This window comes from Coloeus monedula, assembly GCF_965178545.1.
Source record: "Coloeus monedula genome assembly, chromosome: 12".
NCBI classification, from domain to species: domain Eukaryota; kingdom Metazoa; phylum Chordata; class Aves; order Passeriformes; family Corvidae; genus Coloeus; species Coloeus monedula.
Window position 1 is genome coordinate 1,918,038 of NC_138792.1, and position 16,675 is coordinate 1,934,712.

A 16,675-nucleotide genomic window follows, 5' to 3' on the forward strand; every position below is an offset into this window, starting at 1 on the left:
CCCAAATCTCAGCACTTTGCATGCTCCCCCTGGATCTGCAGGATATAGATGAGATTTGTGGGGAAATGGGTTTGTTTTGGGATGGCTCTGGATCCTTCCTGCCCTCTCTGAAAGCCAGACAGCTCCCACTGCAAGCTGTGGGACACTGGCTGCCCATCCTGGCCTGGAATGGGGTCAGAGAGGGCAGTGAGGGCGGGATCCCACAGCTGTGAGCTCCTGGGGGAGCCTCACCGGGATTTGGAACAAGAACGAGGCAGTTGAGGGCTTTTGTAACTGAAAGCTCCTTTCTGTCTTGTGCTGAATCATACCCAGGAGTGGGGTGAGCGTTTCTGGAAGCAAACAGAACAGCTGAAGCTGCAGATTTTATCCTGTTCTCATTTTAAATCGAAAAACTTTCAGCTTTGGATTAATCCTTGGCATGGAGGGCTCGCCAAGGTGCCCTGAGCTGGCTGAGGACAGAAGGGGGAGGAACACGGCTCCCTTGATGAGAGAGACAAGAACATCAAGCTGATTTTATATTTGGATTTCCTTTCCTCCCTCTTCCTGTGGCTGTCCTGGAGGGTCAGCAGAGCCTGCAGATCCCAAACCTGCCAGCTACAGCCGGGCTTGATGAGAAGGGGAAAGATTTGCGTGTTAGAGCTCTCCAAATCCTCAGGATTCAGGCCTGCAACAATAAGTATTCATTTAGGGAATCTTCAGTGGAACAGATAAATGAGCATTTTGCAAGAGTTTGTGAATGGGAGTTTCCTACCTGAGCCTTTCATTGCCTTCTGCTTGAGTGTAGATATCTGAATTATTTTCCCTTTCAGCTACAATGGGCTCGTGTGTCAGCACAGGGAGGCACGTGATGAAATTGTAAAATTTCACTTGTACACTTCATGCAAGGTGGGAATGTCAAAGAGGTTGCACTGCTGCTTCCAGCTTGGATGCTCAAGATCCAGTTTGGATGTGCTGTGAAGGATCTGGTTCCACTGGTGAGGAAGACACCAGGGAAGGGCTGGAGAGGTTGAAATCATGGCTGTGTTCAGCCCCTACTGCATCTCACCCACTTAAAAGATTGTGCCAAGGGTGTTGAAACCCCTACAGGACACATGGAGGACTCTAGCCAAGTTCAGAACTGGAGAATTCCAAGGAGAAATGACAAATTTTCCTTCTTTCTCTGTGCCTCCTTCCCAACCTCCCACATTTGTCTGGAAACCGGGGAAAAGAGAAAGTTCCCGTTGTCTGCAGCAATAAAACACCACAGCTAAAATTCCTCTATGGCTGCTCTGAGGAACAACAAAGACAACGAGATGAATCATGCAGAGAATTACTCATTTCCAAACAGTAAACAGGTCATGCTCAGCATTGTTAACTCAGACTTGTGCCAGGCTGCACCGTCCCTGTCGCTGCTGTGGGTGTTGTTTGGGGAGAGCAGGGGAAAATCTGTCTGTGCTCAGGAGGAGAACGATGGGAATCGGGCTGGAATTGCACCCAAACATTGGCACTTCTGCCACTCACACATCAGGATCACTACTGATTCCTGCTTTTCTGATACCCTGGTCCAATCCATTAAATCCCATCAGATAAACTGTATTTTCATGGCCAAAAGCCAAGGAAACAATACTGGAAAATGAACAAACAGAATCCTTTTTAGAAAGATTTATAAAAAGCTAAACAGGTCTAACACTTAGGTTAGGGACTTGTAGTTTTAAAATAGCTCAGGTTAATTAAGAATACAAAAAGGGATCGGCTGTCCTTCCTGCCATGGAGGTGTGAGAGTTTTAGTTTTACCACAGGGGGAAATGTCCCTTAATTTCAGTGCCATTGTGAGGGAAGCTGTCCCTTAATTTCAGTTTCATCACAGGGGAAGATGTCCCTTAATTTCAGTGCCCTGCCTCACTCAGGATCTCTTTCTGCTGCCTCTGCCTGGGCTCAGGGGACTCTTCCCTCCACACAGATGTTGCTATCACCACAGCAGCTCCTGGGAACAAGCTTGCAGGATTGGGGCTTGATCTACAGCTCTTTTTACTCTCCAGCAGCGTTTTTCTCCTCCCAAAGCTGCTCCCATGCTTTGACCTTGCTCTAGAGCCCAGCAGAAATGCCTCACAATTTTCCTAAAGGCTCTCTTTATTCCAACGGCTCCTGTTTGAACCACTGCTATGCAGTTAATGCTGCGCAGTTGTTTCTGCCCTGAGACCTTCCAGCCAAGGGTTTTACAATTTGGCATCTGAGGTCTCAGCCTGAAAGTTCATCCCTGTTTTCTTACTCTCCCCCAAGAGCCTGTTTTCAATTGATGCAAACATTTCGACAGCTTAAGAGTGCAACAAAATGCTGGGCCTCCCTTTCCAGCTGGAACCCAAGAGTGTTCCTTCGACTCCAAACATTGCTTGTTGGTGGCTGCACCAGTGGCTGGTCTCGGCTTGGCTTGGCCATGCAGATCCAGACATCTCTGTAACCTCCTGGCACATCCAGGGAAAATTCAAAGCCACTTCTATTTGCTTTTCCAGCAATTCTGTTTGCCTGCAGTGCACGTTCTTCCCCCTCCTGCCCTGCCACACCTCACAAACACCCCCGTGCTCAGCAAGGGGTGCCAGGAACCTGTTGGTTTCCTTCAGCACGTGCAGAAATCCCTCAGAGCCACAGGTCACCTCTGCCAGGCCAAAATTCACGTGCAGCACCACAAGTTTTAGTGACTAATGGAGACGAGGGAGCAGAACTCTGAAAAGAAGAACCCCAGCAAACGCTGGCTCTACCTTGATGAGCTGTTTGTTTATTCTGCAGGGTCTCAGGTCTGGATTTCATTACTGGGATTAGTTCTCTGAATTCTTAGTGCAGCAAATCAAGGCTGTATGTGTGGAATCGGGATGGAGGGAACCTTTTTAACTGCCTGCATGGATTTGCATTATTCTTTCATCTCCCACCTTGGTGCTTTGCTCCTCCTGAATTCAAATGGTGACATTTTTCTGTCTTGGTGACATTTCTCTTACTTGGTGACATCCAGTTTTCGTTTTGCTTTCCTTCGGTGCTCACTGAACTTTCATCATTCTCTTTTTTTCTTAGTCATTTTCATATAGTTCTGCATTCCTTACCAGGGCTTTGGATCCTCTGCAAGAAATAGTCAGGAGAGAGCTCCAAACCCTCCTCTTTTAATTACTTTCAGAGTCATATTTGTTGATTTTGTTAACTATCCAGCACCCAAATTAATTTTACTGTTCAAAGCACAACTGCACATTTTGGCTGTCTATAGGAAGTGCAATAAATAGGAAGTGGGGTGAAGAGGTGAGATTTTTAGGAAAAGCAAACAGTGGCATCGTTGTTTCTGCTCCAAAATCCATATGAAAAACAGAACCACTTTGGGGTTTTATAAGAAAAAAATGGCTCTTCATTAGAAAATTACGCTGTGGCAAAATCCTGTGTGGGAAGTGGCTGGGTCAGAAGCGGTTTTCCAGGAAAGGTTCTCCAGTCAGGACGGTGCTTCCGGTCACATCCCAACGATGCCATGACCTTGTTGTTGGGATGGAGGCGTAGGATGCTGGAGACACCACGTTCCTTGGTGGAATCAAGGCTCTGGATCTGTCTCCCACTACCGGGGGCTGCCCTAAATATCCGGCTATTTTTAGACGAGTCTTTTTCTGTTGCTGCTTTCCATAATAAGAAAAACCTTTGAAGGATTTGTGTTTTTATCCCGATGCACCAGAGGAATTAAAATAAATAAATAGGTCTTAAATATTTAGACATGAAGGGAGAAGAATTTCCTGCCCAGCTTTGGCCGAGCAGCGTAGGTGGCTTTAATGCGACCCGGGGCTGCTCCCGGTACCTGGCAGTGTTTGCTTTTCTTGGAAGCAGCTGCAGTAAAGCACCTTTAAAATCAGGATCCCACAAAGCAAATCTGCCTTTTCCAGGTCACTGTGCAACCCCCTTCCCCGTGCCACGGTTTTTCCAGATGAGGAACTGATGTGATACAACTCAACCAACCTGTTAGGGAGGGAATGGCTCCAGGCACGGCAGAGGGGTCCTGGAAGTGTCTGAGCACTCCCAAATCCACCCAAAAGGCAGGATCTGGCACTAAAAACACAGCTTGGCTCTGGGCATCACACGTGGATTATCACCCATCTGCTGCCCCTTCTCTGGGCTGCTCCCAGACACCAGAACCTGCTTTAGATCCAAACCTTTGTGGGCCAAGCGAGCTCCTCTGGGAACCTGCGGGGGACAGGAGAAGGGATTTTTGTCAACAGGCAGCCACGCTATGTGGACTTGATAAATATGTGCAGTGCTAACTCGAAGCAGATTCCTGCTTTGCCACGAGCAGAATTCCTCCAAAGCCTGCCATCACAAACATTATGTCACAGCTGTGGAGAAGCCTCACAAACAGGGGAGAAGTTGGGGTCACGTCAGGGTAGGAGTGCGGTGCAGGCTGAGGAAGCGATTGAAGCCCTGCTCCACGGCCTGATGGAGTTTGTCATTAAGAAGGATTTCACAAGTGATTTGCAGCCAATTCCCTGGGCCCGATTGGTACTTTCCAGCTTAATGCAAACCAGTGAGGAAACCAGACCCAGTTAGGCCAAGCTGCCCAGGGAGGCTGCAGGCGAAGGGTAACAAAACATTGCCCGGGGCTGCGGATATGTAACTGAAACTGGGCTTGGGTTTAAGGAGATGGTTAGGTTCCCTCTCCCCATCTCAGCAAACAGCTTTTATCTTGTCTCCCAAAATAGCAACCTGCTATCCTTCAAAACAAGCCAGAAAAAAAAGGGAAAACCTCCTGAGACAGGCACACAAAGCCGACAGAAGTGGAACACGGAGCTGATCGAAAACAGATTCCAGCGTCAAGTCCAAAGTCAGCTTCAGCCCATTGCTCCTTAACGGGCAGAGAAACTAAGAAAACAAAGTAATTACCCACCAAGCAGATTTTACTGACACTGAGCATTCACATGTTCCTGACACGTCCAACCCCTGTATTTGTTCAAACCCATCTCTGTTTAGTGTGGCACATCAATTGACTCGACCTCAGGAGGCTCTGGCTCATTTGCTTCTGGATTTATTGCTCACAGAAAAATGGTCAAACAATGCTAACAGGGGTGGGCTTTTGTTCTGCTTCACCCTGCCCATCCACCTTCCCTGCTCTGATTTCAGCCCCATCCCTCTCGTGGCTTTCCCTTGGCCTGCTCCTTCTGCAGGTCAGTGATTCATCACACAGGAGGACACAGATGTTCTTTACAAAGGAGCCTTTCCATGCAGGCTCATATTTTTCTTAGAAAAGAGGGCTGGGGATGAGGCAAGAGATGGAGAGGAGGAATAAAGGCCTGAAAATGGGGATTGTCCAGTTTACAGCAGAGTTTGTGTGGTGCTGCCTACAAGGACAGACCAGAAGCTCCAGGGAGCAGGGATCACTGCTGGGCTCACAGCAGCAAGGCTCCAGGCAGGAAACCTTGGGAAGCGTGGCCTGAGGAGAGCTGTGGTCTCTCTGAGCAGCTTTTCCATAATTATTTGGTGTTCCCTGGGCAGGTCCTTGATGGCAAGTAGGATTTAGCTCTGGAGCATGGTCAGAGCTTTGCAAGCCACCCTCTTGTCATTCAGCAGAATTCACCCAAATTCCTCTGTCAGCTCTTGCCTTTCTTGGAAAAGATCCCCAGTCCTCTCTGAGGTCTGGTTTGGGGACACTCTGGAGTCCAAAGCTGAGAACATCCATGCTGCCTTTGAGGGAGCACCAGAGAGGTTTGGAAAGGGACAGGTACAGGTCCTGTGCCCCAAGCCAGGCCCTGCTTGGCCACTCAGCAGAACATCAGCTACTGCCCAAATGTGGCAGCTGGAGCTCTCAGAGATTGCTCCATGTGGGGCACCAGCAGATGTTTTCTGAAGGACATCTCCCAGCACTTTATCTCATCTAATTCTAAATATTCCTAAAGATAGGGCTGGCATTGCTGCTTCCTTTGGGAGCTGAATTACACAGGCTGATGTAACTCAGCCCAGGGAAGGGTTTCTTTCCTCTCCCCAGACTCTTGCCAACAGAAAGAGCAGATAAAGGGTTGCCCTTGTTATCAGAGGTGCCATGATTCCAGCCTCTCCTGTTAACCACTCCCATTTCCAACAGTTTTATTATTGTAGCACCTGAAGGCCCACGTATGATCCACTCCTGATAATTCCCATCAGCTGGACTTAATTCTTTCCTTTTTTTCAGATCTTAGAAAGCTCATTCTGTGCTGGGCTCAAGGATAAGGTACAGGGGAGTTACAGGGGTTCCCAACTCTCTCATGTGCCAGTGGATGATGGAACAAGAAGAAAGATTTGGGAATCATGGATTTAGTCTGCAGGTGGTGGAGGAACATGAGAGAGCATCCTCCTGATCTGACACATCCAGGCAGAGGCTGAGTGCTGGCAAAAAAGACCAAAAAATGCTTTCAAAGAAACCCACATTTTGCTAAACCACAGTGTCAGGGATTTTGTAACTTCTCTCTCTTCCTCTCTGGCCATTTTAATGTCTCCCCAGGGGATCCATCTTACAGTTTTCCAAAGCCTTGTGCTTAGGATGAATTACCATCGCACTTTATCATCAAAGGACAAGCTGACATTTGGGACAGTGATTTAATTGACTGGCTATTTGGAAATAGTCTTTCACTTGCTGCTATTGCCTCATGTTACACGGGAATTTGCTCTGGTTATGAACGTTCTAAGAACTGAAATGGCCGGGCCAGGCAAAGTTCAAAGTTAGCACCCCTCAAGTGGGACTTTATCTGGAGTTCATGCTGGGCAGTGCATTAATTTGTGTGCTGTGGCCCAGTGAAACTTCATTTACCAACCTCTTTAACCCGAGGAAAAGTTCATTTCTATCTGTTTACTATGAATTTATAGGAGTGTTACTTTTCAAGCACCCCTAAACTGAGTCTGGCTGCCCTAAATTACTGCTGGAAGTTGTTTCCCAATTAAAGATGTCAGGGACTGGGTCAGCTCTCTACAAGCAGACGCCAGGACAGATTTCCCACACGTGTGAAACCAGTGGTTGGATCGAACTGTGGCAGAAATGTCAGTTCCCCACTGATAGCAGCTTGCGTGGAAAGCTCGGGGAAATCCCTCCTTAACATTTTCTGGTGCCAGTTTAAATCCTGACCTCTGCTGGCAGCCGGGCTCAGTTAGGAGCTGATGCCTGCCTGGGTTACTGCATTGCCTCCTAATCACTGAATTAAAGCAGTTTCTTGCCTGCAGGGAGATAAACCCTGCCTCAAATCTCTCTGTATCCTGCCTGACCCACCTGCAGCTTCATCACTCCTGGTGCACCTTGTCCCCTCCGTGGGAAGTGCCACTGGAGTAAAGAACCACAACAGACGCTTCCAGGCTGCCAATACCTGTGCAGGGATGTGATTAATGAGGAAAAAATGAATATTAACTTATCATAGCCAGCCAGAAAAGGAAAGGATTGGGGTTTTTAAAATCTGATTTCTTGATACTTCAAAAGGAAATGATGAAAAAGGTACAAGAGTGTACAGAAAACCTACTGAAAACTTCTCAACCACTGCTCTAACTTTTAAAAAGTCCATTCTCCTCAACAAAACATCCCCCCTGGAGAGCTTGACTCTTACCAGGGTGTAGGCAAGCCCTTAATTCCAGGTTAAAAAGTCCAGTGCAAAGAGTAAAACTGGGCAGGAGCGAGAGGGAAGTCACTGGTTAATCAATAGAGATTCACTGCTTGTGTTTTCATGGGAGGACCTGGCTCATCTCAGGATGGATTTCAAGAGTGACTGATCCTCACTGTGCACATGAGTAGGTTGGGGAATAGTTCTTGGAACTGAGTCAGCCCAACAATTGCTTTCATTATTTGCAGCTGTACAAAACAAATAAGTTTGAGAGAAATTTAGAGAGGTGCCAAATCCAAGCCCATTGATGTGTGAGTGAGCACAGTGTTTAGTGCTGCACACATGAAGCCCATGAATTACTGCTGTTGACTCCTTAGCCTCACGTGTCACCTTTGATAAATGAGCAGATCTGATGATACTCCTCAAAATAATAAAGTAATTAAAGTAAAAGTGTTTGAAAGCTTTCCTTCCTTAGCATCCGCAGCTTTGTAAGTAACTACTCACCTCATCCAAATTACCTGCACACAGGGATTCTGATTGGATTAAAGGCAGCTTAGTGCAGGGTTTGGACAAGCTGGAACCACAACTTGGTCCAGGTTTGGTGTCTGTAGCTGTGAGGAGCTGTTGGGCTGACAAGCCATAAAAATCTGCAGCTCTATCCATCCAAACTCACATAAACCACCAGGAGTTCACCTGTGGGGACAATTCTGAGTTGGCACAGGGACACAGGGAAGCTTGGGAAGGGCCCAGAGGAGGCAGAGATAGAATCATAGAATCTCCTGAGCTGGAAGGGACCCAAGGGATCACCCAGTGCAGCCCCTGGCCCTGCACAGACACCCCAACAACCCCAGCCTGGGCATCCCTGGCAGCGCTGTCCAAACGCTCCTGGAGCTCTGGCAGCCTCGGGGCCGTGCCCATTCCCTGGGGAGCCTGGGCAGTGCCCAGCACCCTCTGGGGGAAGAACCTTTCCTGATATCCAACCTAACCCTCCCTGGCCCAGCTCCAGCCATTCCCTGGGTCTGTCCCTGTCACAGCGAACAGAAGTTGGTGCTGTCCCTCCACTCCCCCTTCTGAGGAAGCCTTCCCATTTCCCATTTTCCTACCCAGTGCTCTGGAGAAAGGGGAGAAATCCTGGCTAGGTTCACTTCCAGAGAAATGCTGGATTAACTCTGGAGTGCAGGAAGTGCTCCCTGAGTCCCGTGGGAGGAGGTGAAGGGCCGGGCTGGCCAGCGGGAGCACAGGGTGATCCAAAGCCACCACAGAGCTGTGTCTGCCTCTGGCCGGGGCTGCTCCCCGGGATGGGTCATCCTGGAGCCCCCCTGGGTGCCCCCATCCCTCCTCACTCCCAGCCCTGCCTGAGGAATGTGCCCTGTCCTGGGGACGGCCAGTGAGGAGGAAGGAAAGCTATGTCTGGAGCGCTGATGAAGTAATCCTGTCTGGGAATCATTGGAAACACTCGCATCTGCAGCCCTCCAGCTTTTCTCAGGAGACCACGTTGGGGGGAGAGGCAAAGACGGCTTCATACCTCACATTTTTGGATTTTTTTTTTTCCCCCTAGAGTCTTTGGGGCTCCTTTTTTGTGCTTCTCGTTCCCACTGGGTCTGCATATCTCCTCATCATGGAGAAGTGCCAGGTCTTCTCTTTCCCAGAGGAATTGCCATAATTTGGATCAAGAAGTAACAACATTCCCAGCCTTTTTTCCATCGACATGAGATTACCACATTTCCTAAATACTTCAAATTGTGCTTGAGTGCCTGGCAGATGATTGCAGATGTTGCCACCTCCTTTCCCAGATTTCATGTTTATTTTTCATGCGGATCCGTGTTCCTGGCTTATCAGCCAGTCCCAAAGCAAGGATGTGTCCCCTCACTGCCCAGCTCACCAGCAGCACGGGGTGCTGAGATCCCTGCTGCTCCTGGGGACTCTCTGTGGTGTCAGGGGGAAAACAATGGCCCTGATTAATGAGCTGCTGTTGCCCACAACCAAACAATTTTGACCTGGAGTGGCTTTCTGTGACCTGTTTCCATAAATCTGCGGCCGATGCAGCGATGCAGAGCGTGGGCAGCCAGCAAAGGCTTTGTAGTTCCAGGAGCTGCCTTGGAGCAGGGGCAGGTGAACCCCAAAGGTGATGTTTTGGTTGCAGAAAGCCCAAGGAAAGCTCACAGGGTTTGTGTGTCAGCACCCAGAGCATTCGATGGCCTTGCTGAAGGCTTTTGCTGATTACAGGAGGAAACCAGGGTGACCCTGTGCCACCTCAGCAGGAAGCACTGATGCATCTGCAGGTGAGGAAAAGCCTTGTAGGAACAAATCCCAAAAGCTGGGCCAAAGCCATATCTTATCTCCAAACACTTTCTCCACTTAGCAGTTGTTTTTACTGCGCTGTTGTTGACGTCCCCCCGCTCCAGACTAATGATTTAATTTTTAGTTGTTGTCACTTCAGATCATTTACACCCCAACTGCTGCCCCTGGCTGAGCTTCACACAGCTTCCACTTGCAGCAGGCAGCAAGGAATGGGTGGGAACTGCTCCTCTCTCTCATGACTCAGCTGAGCAAATCCTGCCTTCCCTGGCTGGGAAAATCAATGGGAACAGGAATCCTGTTGCTTTGCCAGAGATACTCTTGGGTTAACACTTGCATTTGAATATCCTGAAGGAATCTTTGCCATCTTTCCTGATGAGTTTGCGACTGTTAATTTAATTTTGGATGAACTTCTTTGGCTTCTGTAGGAAGGGAAGCTCTGGCTCTGGCCTGGAGGTTGTCAGCTCTGTGCCCACCCACAGCAGGGCCACCCTGGGGGATTCCTGGTTATTTTGAGGTGGAAAACCACAGGAAGAGAGGCCTCTAGTAAGCATTCCCCCTAAACAAACAAAGGAAATAGAAAATCTTTAAAAGCTGATGAACCATTTTCCTTAAAAACAGTTCAGCCTGAATAGCAGGCAAGGGAGAGAGTCCTGGCAAGAGGCTGTGAGAGACTGAACCCCTACTCACCTCCTCCTCTAGGAAAGGTGGCTTAGCACAGTGGAGATGCACAGGGAAAGATGAAGGGTTTAAATCATCACAGACAAATTATTACCCTCGATAGACACACGGAGAATTGAGAGAGCAAATAATCTGATCAAAAGCAGCTCCCTGAGCACAGGAAATGGCAGAGAGGCACTCAAACCACATTAGGTCTAGAGGGGTTTTCCCCAAAGGATTCCGACCTACACATTCCCCACCTGCAGCCTCTGCCCTGCCTCAGCTCCCATCAGTGCCTCCACACAGAGCTCACCAGCCAGCAGAAAAGACAAAAATTGGAAGTTTTATCTCTGACTTACAGCCAAGACCTTCCCCACAAAAGCCTCCCTTCTCCTCTGCTGGGAAAGCCAGTGGGAGCAATAACATTTCATTTAGGAGATCTTGCATCATGAATAGAGAGCACAAAACATTTCATTAATGCCTAGGAGAATCAAAAATCCTATGTCCAAATCCACAACAAAAAGAGGGGTGGAGATGGGTCTCTAGTCATTTGCTGCTGTCTTTTTAAACCTTTAAAAAGAATAGAAAATCACTGGAGTGTAACAAGGGAAAGCTGATTCCAGGAGCTGAAGACTTAATAAACACCCCAAATATTGCAAGGCTTGTGATCCAATAATGCTGGCAGTGCTGTGGTGTCCTCTCTTTCCATGGGGGTAACCTTGAAATAAATCCTAAGATGATTGCAGGCCATTGGTTTAAACACACACAGCTTTTCAGTGAATCCCTGAGCTCTCCAATTCCAGCAAAAATAGATTTCCTTGGGGATGGAAGCATGAAAATACCCTTTGACACGGGCACCTGCTCATTCTGAGGTGTGCTCACGCTGTGCCTGTGATGAGGGGCCCTGGCAGCTCGGAGGGGAGCACACTGGCATCTCCTTGGTGTCGTTTCTGCTGCAGGGACAGAGTTGTTTGGCAGGAGGGGAGGGGACAGCTCTGCCTCTGCACCATCCCAGTCACTGGTGCTCACCTCTCACTGGTGACCAGGGCAAGGTGTGGTGTCCATACAGCTCCTGGTGATTCCACAGGGCTCTTGGAGCTCCTGGATTTCCTGTGCCAGGCAAGCACAGCTCACAGGAGTATCCTCAGCAGTGACAAAACAGGTTTTAAATGTTGTGTGTCTGTCACCCTCCTTCCCTGACTCAAATCAGCTCCAAACTCTGACTTCCAGTCCTTTCCAAGGGGCCCTGAGGTGCCCAGGGCCCGGCTCTCTGGTCAAGGGGGACTTTACACACATGAACAGTCCCAGGAGCTCACCCATGTGCAAAAAGCTATTTGTGTGCCCAAGCCCTCGCAGAACCCTTGCTCTAACCTGCCTCATTTCGCTGCCAGCACAGCACCCTCTGCTCTGCCCAGCAATTATTTCCTCGTCATCTGAAGCAGGGGCTGCGTGGGCTCTGTCCCCCAGCTCTGCCCGTGGCCAGAGGGGATCCCTGGATCCCTTAATCAGGTATCACATTGCCTGAGCTGCCACTGAGCGACACCGAGGCAGGGCCAGGCTCACAGCCGTCTGTGAGGGCTCTGCCAGGGAGAGCTGCTGTGCCCAGAGGATGCCTGGAGGAAGGCTCTTACAATAAGGAACAGAGATTTAAAATACTTTTTATCCCTGCTCACTGCTGGGCCCAGGATGGAGCATCAGGCTGTGCGTGGGAGGGATCTCCCAGTGCCAAGTGAGATGGAGTTGGAAACCATCTGACAGAGAGGTGAGGGAGGTCACCCATTACCCTCTGCCTGGGGAGCCTCCAGTGTTTAATGTTGGCCGTGCTGCAAAATCAGATTATCCCAGGAAAAGCAGTTTTCAATATATTTTTCTCCCCTGGATAATGTATCAGTCAACCTTTCACATTTCACTCCCGAGGATTTGTGGTTGTGCTGTGTTTGCGGTTTTTGCTGCCGAGAGCAGAATGTTAAAGGCTGAGCTGGAGGTAGGAATACACTCCCAGAGTCAGAAATGGTGCAGGAGGCTCTGGACAGAGGCCCTGTCCTCACCTGGGGCTCTTTCCAGGGGCATCTTTATCCTGGAGATGCTGCTCTTGTCTTGCTGGAGCCAATTTGTGTTGGCTCCAAGGCAGGGCTGGGATGTGAAGAACCCGAGTAGACGTTCCCTTCCCAGGAGGAGCCTGTCCTTCCCCCTGGCTCACAGAGGGGAATGTGGTGCTGAGACCTTTCTGTAGCTCTGCAGGAGGCAACGAGCTCCCTGCCAAACCTGCAGGATTATCACTCCAGCCTCTCATCCCAAACCATGCCGGGGATCTGGGGAAGGAGGCTGCACCAGGAGCTCACCAGGAGCAGGGTCAGCTCCACAGGGAATGGCAGGGACAGCTGTGGAACCAAGGACTTTCCCTGTAGCCCTCACAAGGAGCTTTGCCATGGTCATGACACAGTAATGAGCACTCGTTTTTAATTTTATGTCCCTCGTAGCCCTGGAGCAGGGCCAGAATTACTTAACAGGGAGGAGAGGACAATGTTCTTTTGAGCTTGGGCATTGCAATTTGAGCAGTGCACTCAGAGCACTTCAGCCTCAGCAGGACTCAGCCCAGCAGGTCACCCACCCCACCCTGGGCAGGTTGTGGGTCCTGGGTTTAGGGACAAAGGCTGGGGAGCAGGGCTGTGGAAAAGGGGGGATGCACTGCCAGGACCATGCCTGGTCCTCCCTTGCAGCATCCTAAAGCCTCGCTAAAGGCATGAATCTCCTCAAACACAGACAACAAATATGAAAGTGGAGCAGATCCCTTTCTCCTCCTGCAACACACCCTGGGGCTGTCCCCAGCTTTCCTCCAAAACCTCAAGTCTAGCTCTAACGGGACCAGGGGAGGTTAGGAATGTTGTGAGGTGTGACTCTGCCAGTTTGGCATTAGGTGTCCTGCCCTAGCACAGCCTGACCTTGCCCTCACTACTCTCTCTGTTCCGCCCTCAAAATGTTCTTTTCCCAGCCCACTCAGCTCTGGTGTGGCAGAAGGGGCACGGGCTGTGTTCATACAAACCTTCTGTCACCTGCCAGCAGAGACCAGATGTGTGTGTGGCACAGGAATTTCTCCTCCTGTCCTGTGTGGGGTAGAAAAGCACTGAAATTCCACTTTGCTTATTCTGTTCTTCAGTTCCCCAAGCCAAAATAAACTTTGGGCAAGAAGTAACTCAGGAGCAAAACCAGAATAATTGAAAAATACTTTTCTTTCTTTTAGCAAAAACGGTGTCAAATATTGTAAAAGCCCAAGGACTCTGCAGTCAGAACAGAGCTCAGGCTCTCACCCCACACCCTCTGACAGTGCCACACTTGCCCATGACAGCTACAGTCCAGGCTGGTCAAAAGCCCAGCTCAAGACACCAGCTGAGCCCCCCTAAGCCCTAAGAACAACTGAAGGCACACGAGGAGAGAAATAATCTTATTTCTAACCCCAGGATTTTCTAAGTCCTGGCTGAAGTCACGGCATCAACAGCCCAGAGCAGATCCTGGAAGAGCTACGGGGACCCAAACCCCCCTCAGCTGGCAAATTAATGGCACTTGACAGACAAATTTGAAGCTGTTGGCCATATCCTGGAGCATTTTTGCAAAGCTCAGCACAGTCAGTCTGGAGGGGCTGTGAAATACCTCAGCACCATGGAAGAACCTGTGCCAAAGCTCAGCCCATTCCCGGTGGGAACTGGCTCTGTCTGGAATCCAGAGGGGACTCGGAGCCAAGAGCAAGGATGGACTGGCCTGGCAGTGTCTCCTCCTGCAGAGTCTGGGGCTTTTTCTGCTGGTTCTCAGCTCAGTGTGATGCTGCTCCCTGCGTGCGCTGTCCTGAGGGGGTTTAGGAACAGCAGTGCTTCCCAAAAGAAATGGGAACTGCGGGGCTGGAGCCCCTTGGCTACTCTGCCTCTCCAGCATTCCATGGAATGGCAGCTTGGAGGTGCTAAATAATGTCACACAGAGCCACTGGAGGGAGTTTGTGTTGGCCAGACTCCAACTTCTTGTTCTGCAAAGGACTTTGGAGATGGAGCTGCCAAAGCAGGGGGGAGCGGGCTGGATCTGTCTCTGGTGGCCAGGACCGGTTCAAAGCCCCAGCCAGAGTCTGTAGGACGGGTCAGTGGCTCCAAGGGGAGTCCAGCACCGTGGTGTCTGGGCAGGATCCCCTCTGGAAGGACTCTGGGGTGCCATGAGATTATTTGCCCTCCACTGAGTTCCTGACGGGAACTCCAAGGGCTCCCAGAAGAAGCCCCAGACTCCAAAGCAGGAACGAGTCACTGCCCACACTGATGCCAGGCAAAGAGCATTTACTGAAACCAAGCAGCAAAGAGATGAGAGTAGAGAGGAGGAGGCAGGAAAATCACTGCTTTGTGCAGTTGAAAAGTTAAAGCCTGGTGTTTCTGCTAGATATGTTATCTCCCTCCCTGCTGCAAATAATGCCTGTGGTGGGAGCCCAGTGAGGATTTCTGGCTTATCGAGTGCGAGGCAAAGGAGGAGAGATTTGAAGAGCAGGAGGGGAAAGAAAACACGACTTTAATGTCAGAGCTTTGGAAGTGGAGATCCTTATCTGAGCCTGGTTTCTCCTCTCCTTGATTATGTTGCTTTGAATTTGGACAAAGCAACCAGCCTGGCCAGCCTCTGCTTCTGGTTCTTCTCAGTTTCACTTTCTGAACGCTGTCTCATTGTAGGTGTACACTCAGATTCTCCTGGGGACAGTTCCTGGGCCAGGAGATGATGAGAGAGACCTTTGTCACTGCTGTCATTAACACCCCTTGTCACCAGAGACCTGACAGAGTCACAGAGTCCCCTGGGAGCATCACCCCAACCACTGTGGCCACCGAGCCTGGGGTTCAGCTCACACACAGGATTTGGGAATGCTGATTTGGGAATGCTGATCCCAGAATCATTATAATAATTCCCCAGAATTATTGTTTCCTCCCATTGATTCAAATGTAATGTATGAGCTCACCCATCGAATTATTTCCCAAGCACCTGACTCCTTCCACTTTTATATGTGTGCAAAATCCTTTTGACACAACTCTGTTCTCCTAAATCTGCAATAATTCAGTAATAAAGCTGGCTCGGAACACTTGGCACAAACGCAGGCGCTCAGTGTCGGAAAAGAGAGAGAGGAATAAAGGGAACAAAACCAAACTGGGGGCACCTCCCGACCAACCCCGCTCAGCTGAACTGCACGGGATGAATGCAGCACTGTGTGGGCCCCCAAATTAGGAACTATTTACAAAACAAAGAGCTTGTCCCGAGTGCATTTTGCTGCCCTGACGCCAGTGAATAGCCCGTCTGAACTAATGATGGTTCCTTCTTTTTTTGGGTCAGGTCTCCCTGAGGAAGAGCTTTTTCAGAAACCAAAGCTGAGCATTTCAAAGGACCACATCGTCATCTCACCAGGAGACACCCTAAAAATCAAATGCTGGTAAGGATTGCTCCAGAACGCTGCGTTTCTTGTGTTGATTGGTTTGGCCCAGCACAGCTCCAGGACAGAGCAGAGCCTGATGCTCGGCCAGCTGGGAGCTGGGGCTGTGCAGAGGGAGGTGGACGGGCTGGGACAGAGCAGGGAGGAGAGTCTGGGGTCAGCTTGGCTGAATTCTTCGTGTTGTAAAGGGGCCAAGGCAAAGCCCTGAGTCAGCACAGGGGAGAGCTCATGGGAGAGGGATGTACCGTGCTTGAGGACATGGCTGGAAATCCTCTCTGGAAAAGGGGCAGATTCAGCTCCTCTGCAGCTAAAATCACTCCTTTGCTCCCTGTCCATGAGGAAATGGCAAACAAGATCTCCAGGAGCTGCCACCTACCCATCACAGACACTTAAATAAGCAGCAGTCACTGTGTGCACATTCAAAGACCCAACCTGTTCAAACATAACCTGTCCTTTAAATCATATTTAACCAGGACTTGTGAAAAACCCAAGTGCTGATGCTGTAAAAGACAGCAGCTCTTCAGTCCTGGCACAAGGTGTGCCACCAGCCATGCAAGGACCAGCAGGATTTTGGGTGATGAGAGGGAGAGGATGCTCTGGGGATGGGGATGCAGCTGGCACACAAGGAAGAAGCACACCCAGAGCACTGTGCTGTGCCACAAAACACAGCAGCTGCTGGGTCCCACAAAAGGCCTTGGACCGAGGTGGATGGAGGTGCTGCTTGTTCTGA

General features: G+C 49.8%; 1 protein-coding gene across 1 annotated transcript in view; it reads left to right on the forward strand.

Annotated features, from left to right (window-relative positions):
- LOC309577543 (vascular endothelial growth factor receptor kdr-like) overlaps positions 1–16,675 on the forward strand; it is a 120,826-nt gene that overhangs the window by 16,315 nt on the left and 87,836 nt on the right. The window contains exon 2 of the mRNA XM_082289654.1: positions 15,849–15,945. Coding sequence (XP_082145780.1) covers positions 15,849–15,945 — 97 coding nt within the window. The remainder of the gene's footprint in view (positions 1–15,848; positions 15,946–16,675) is intronic.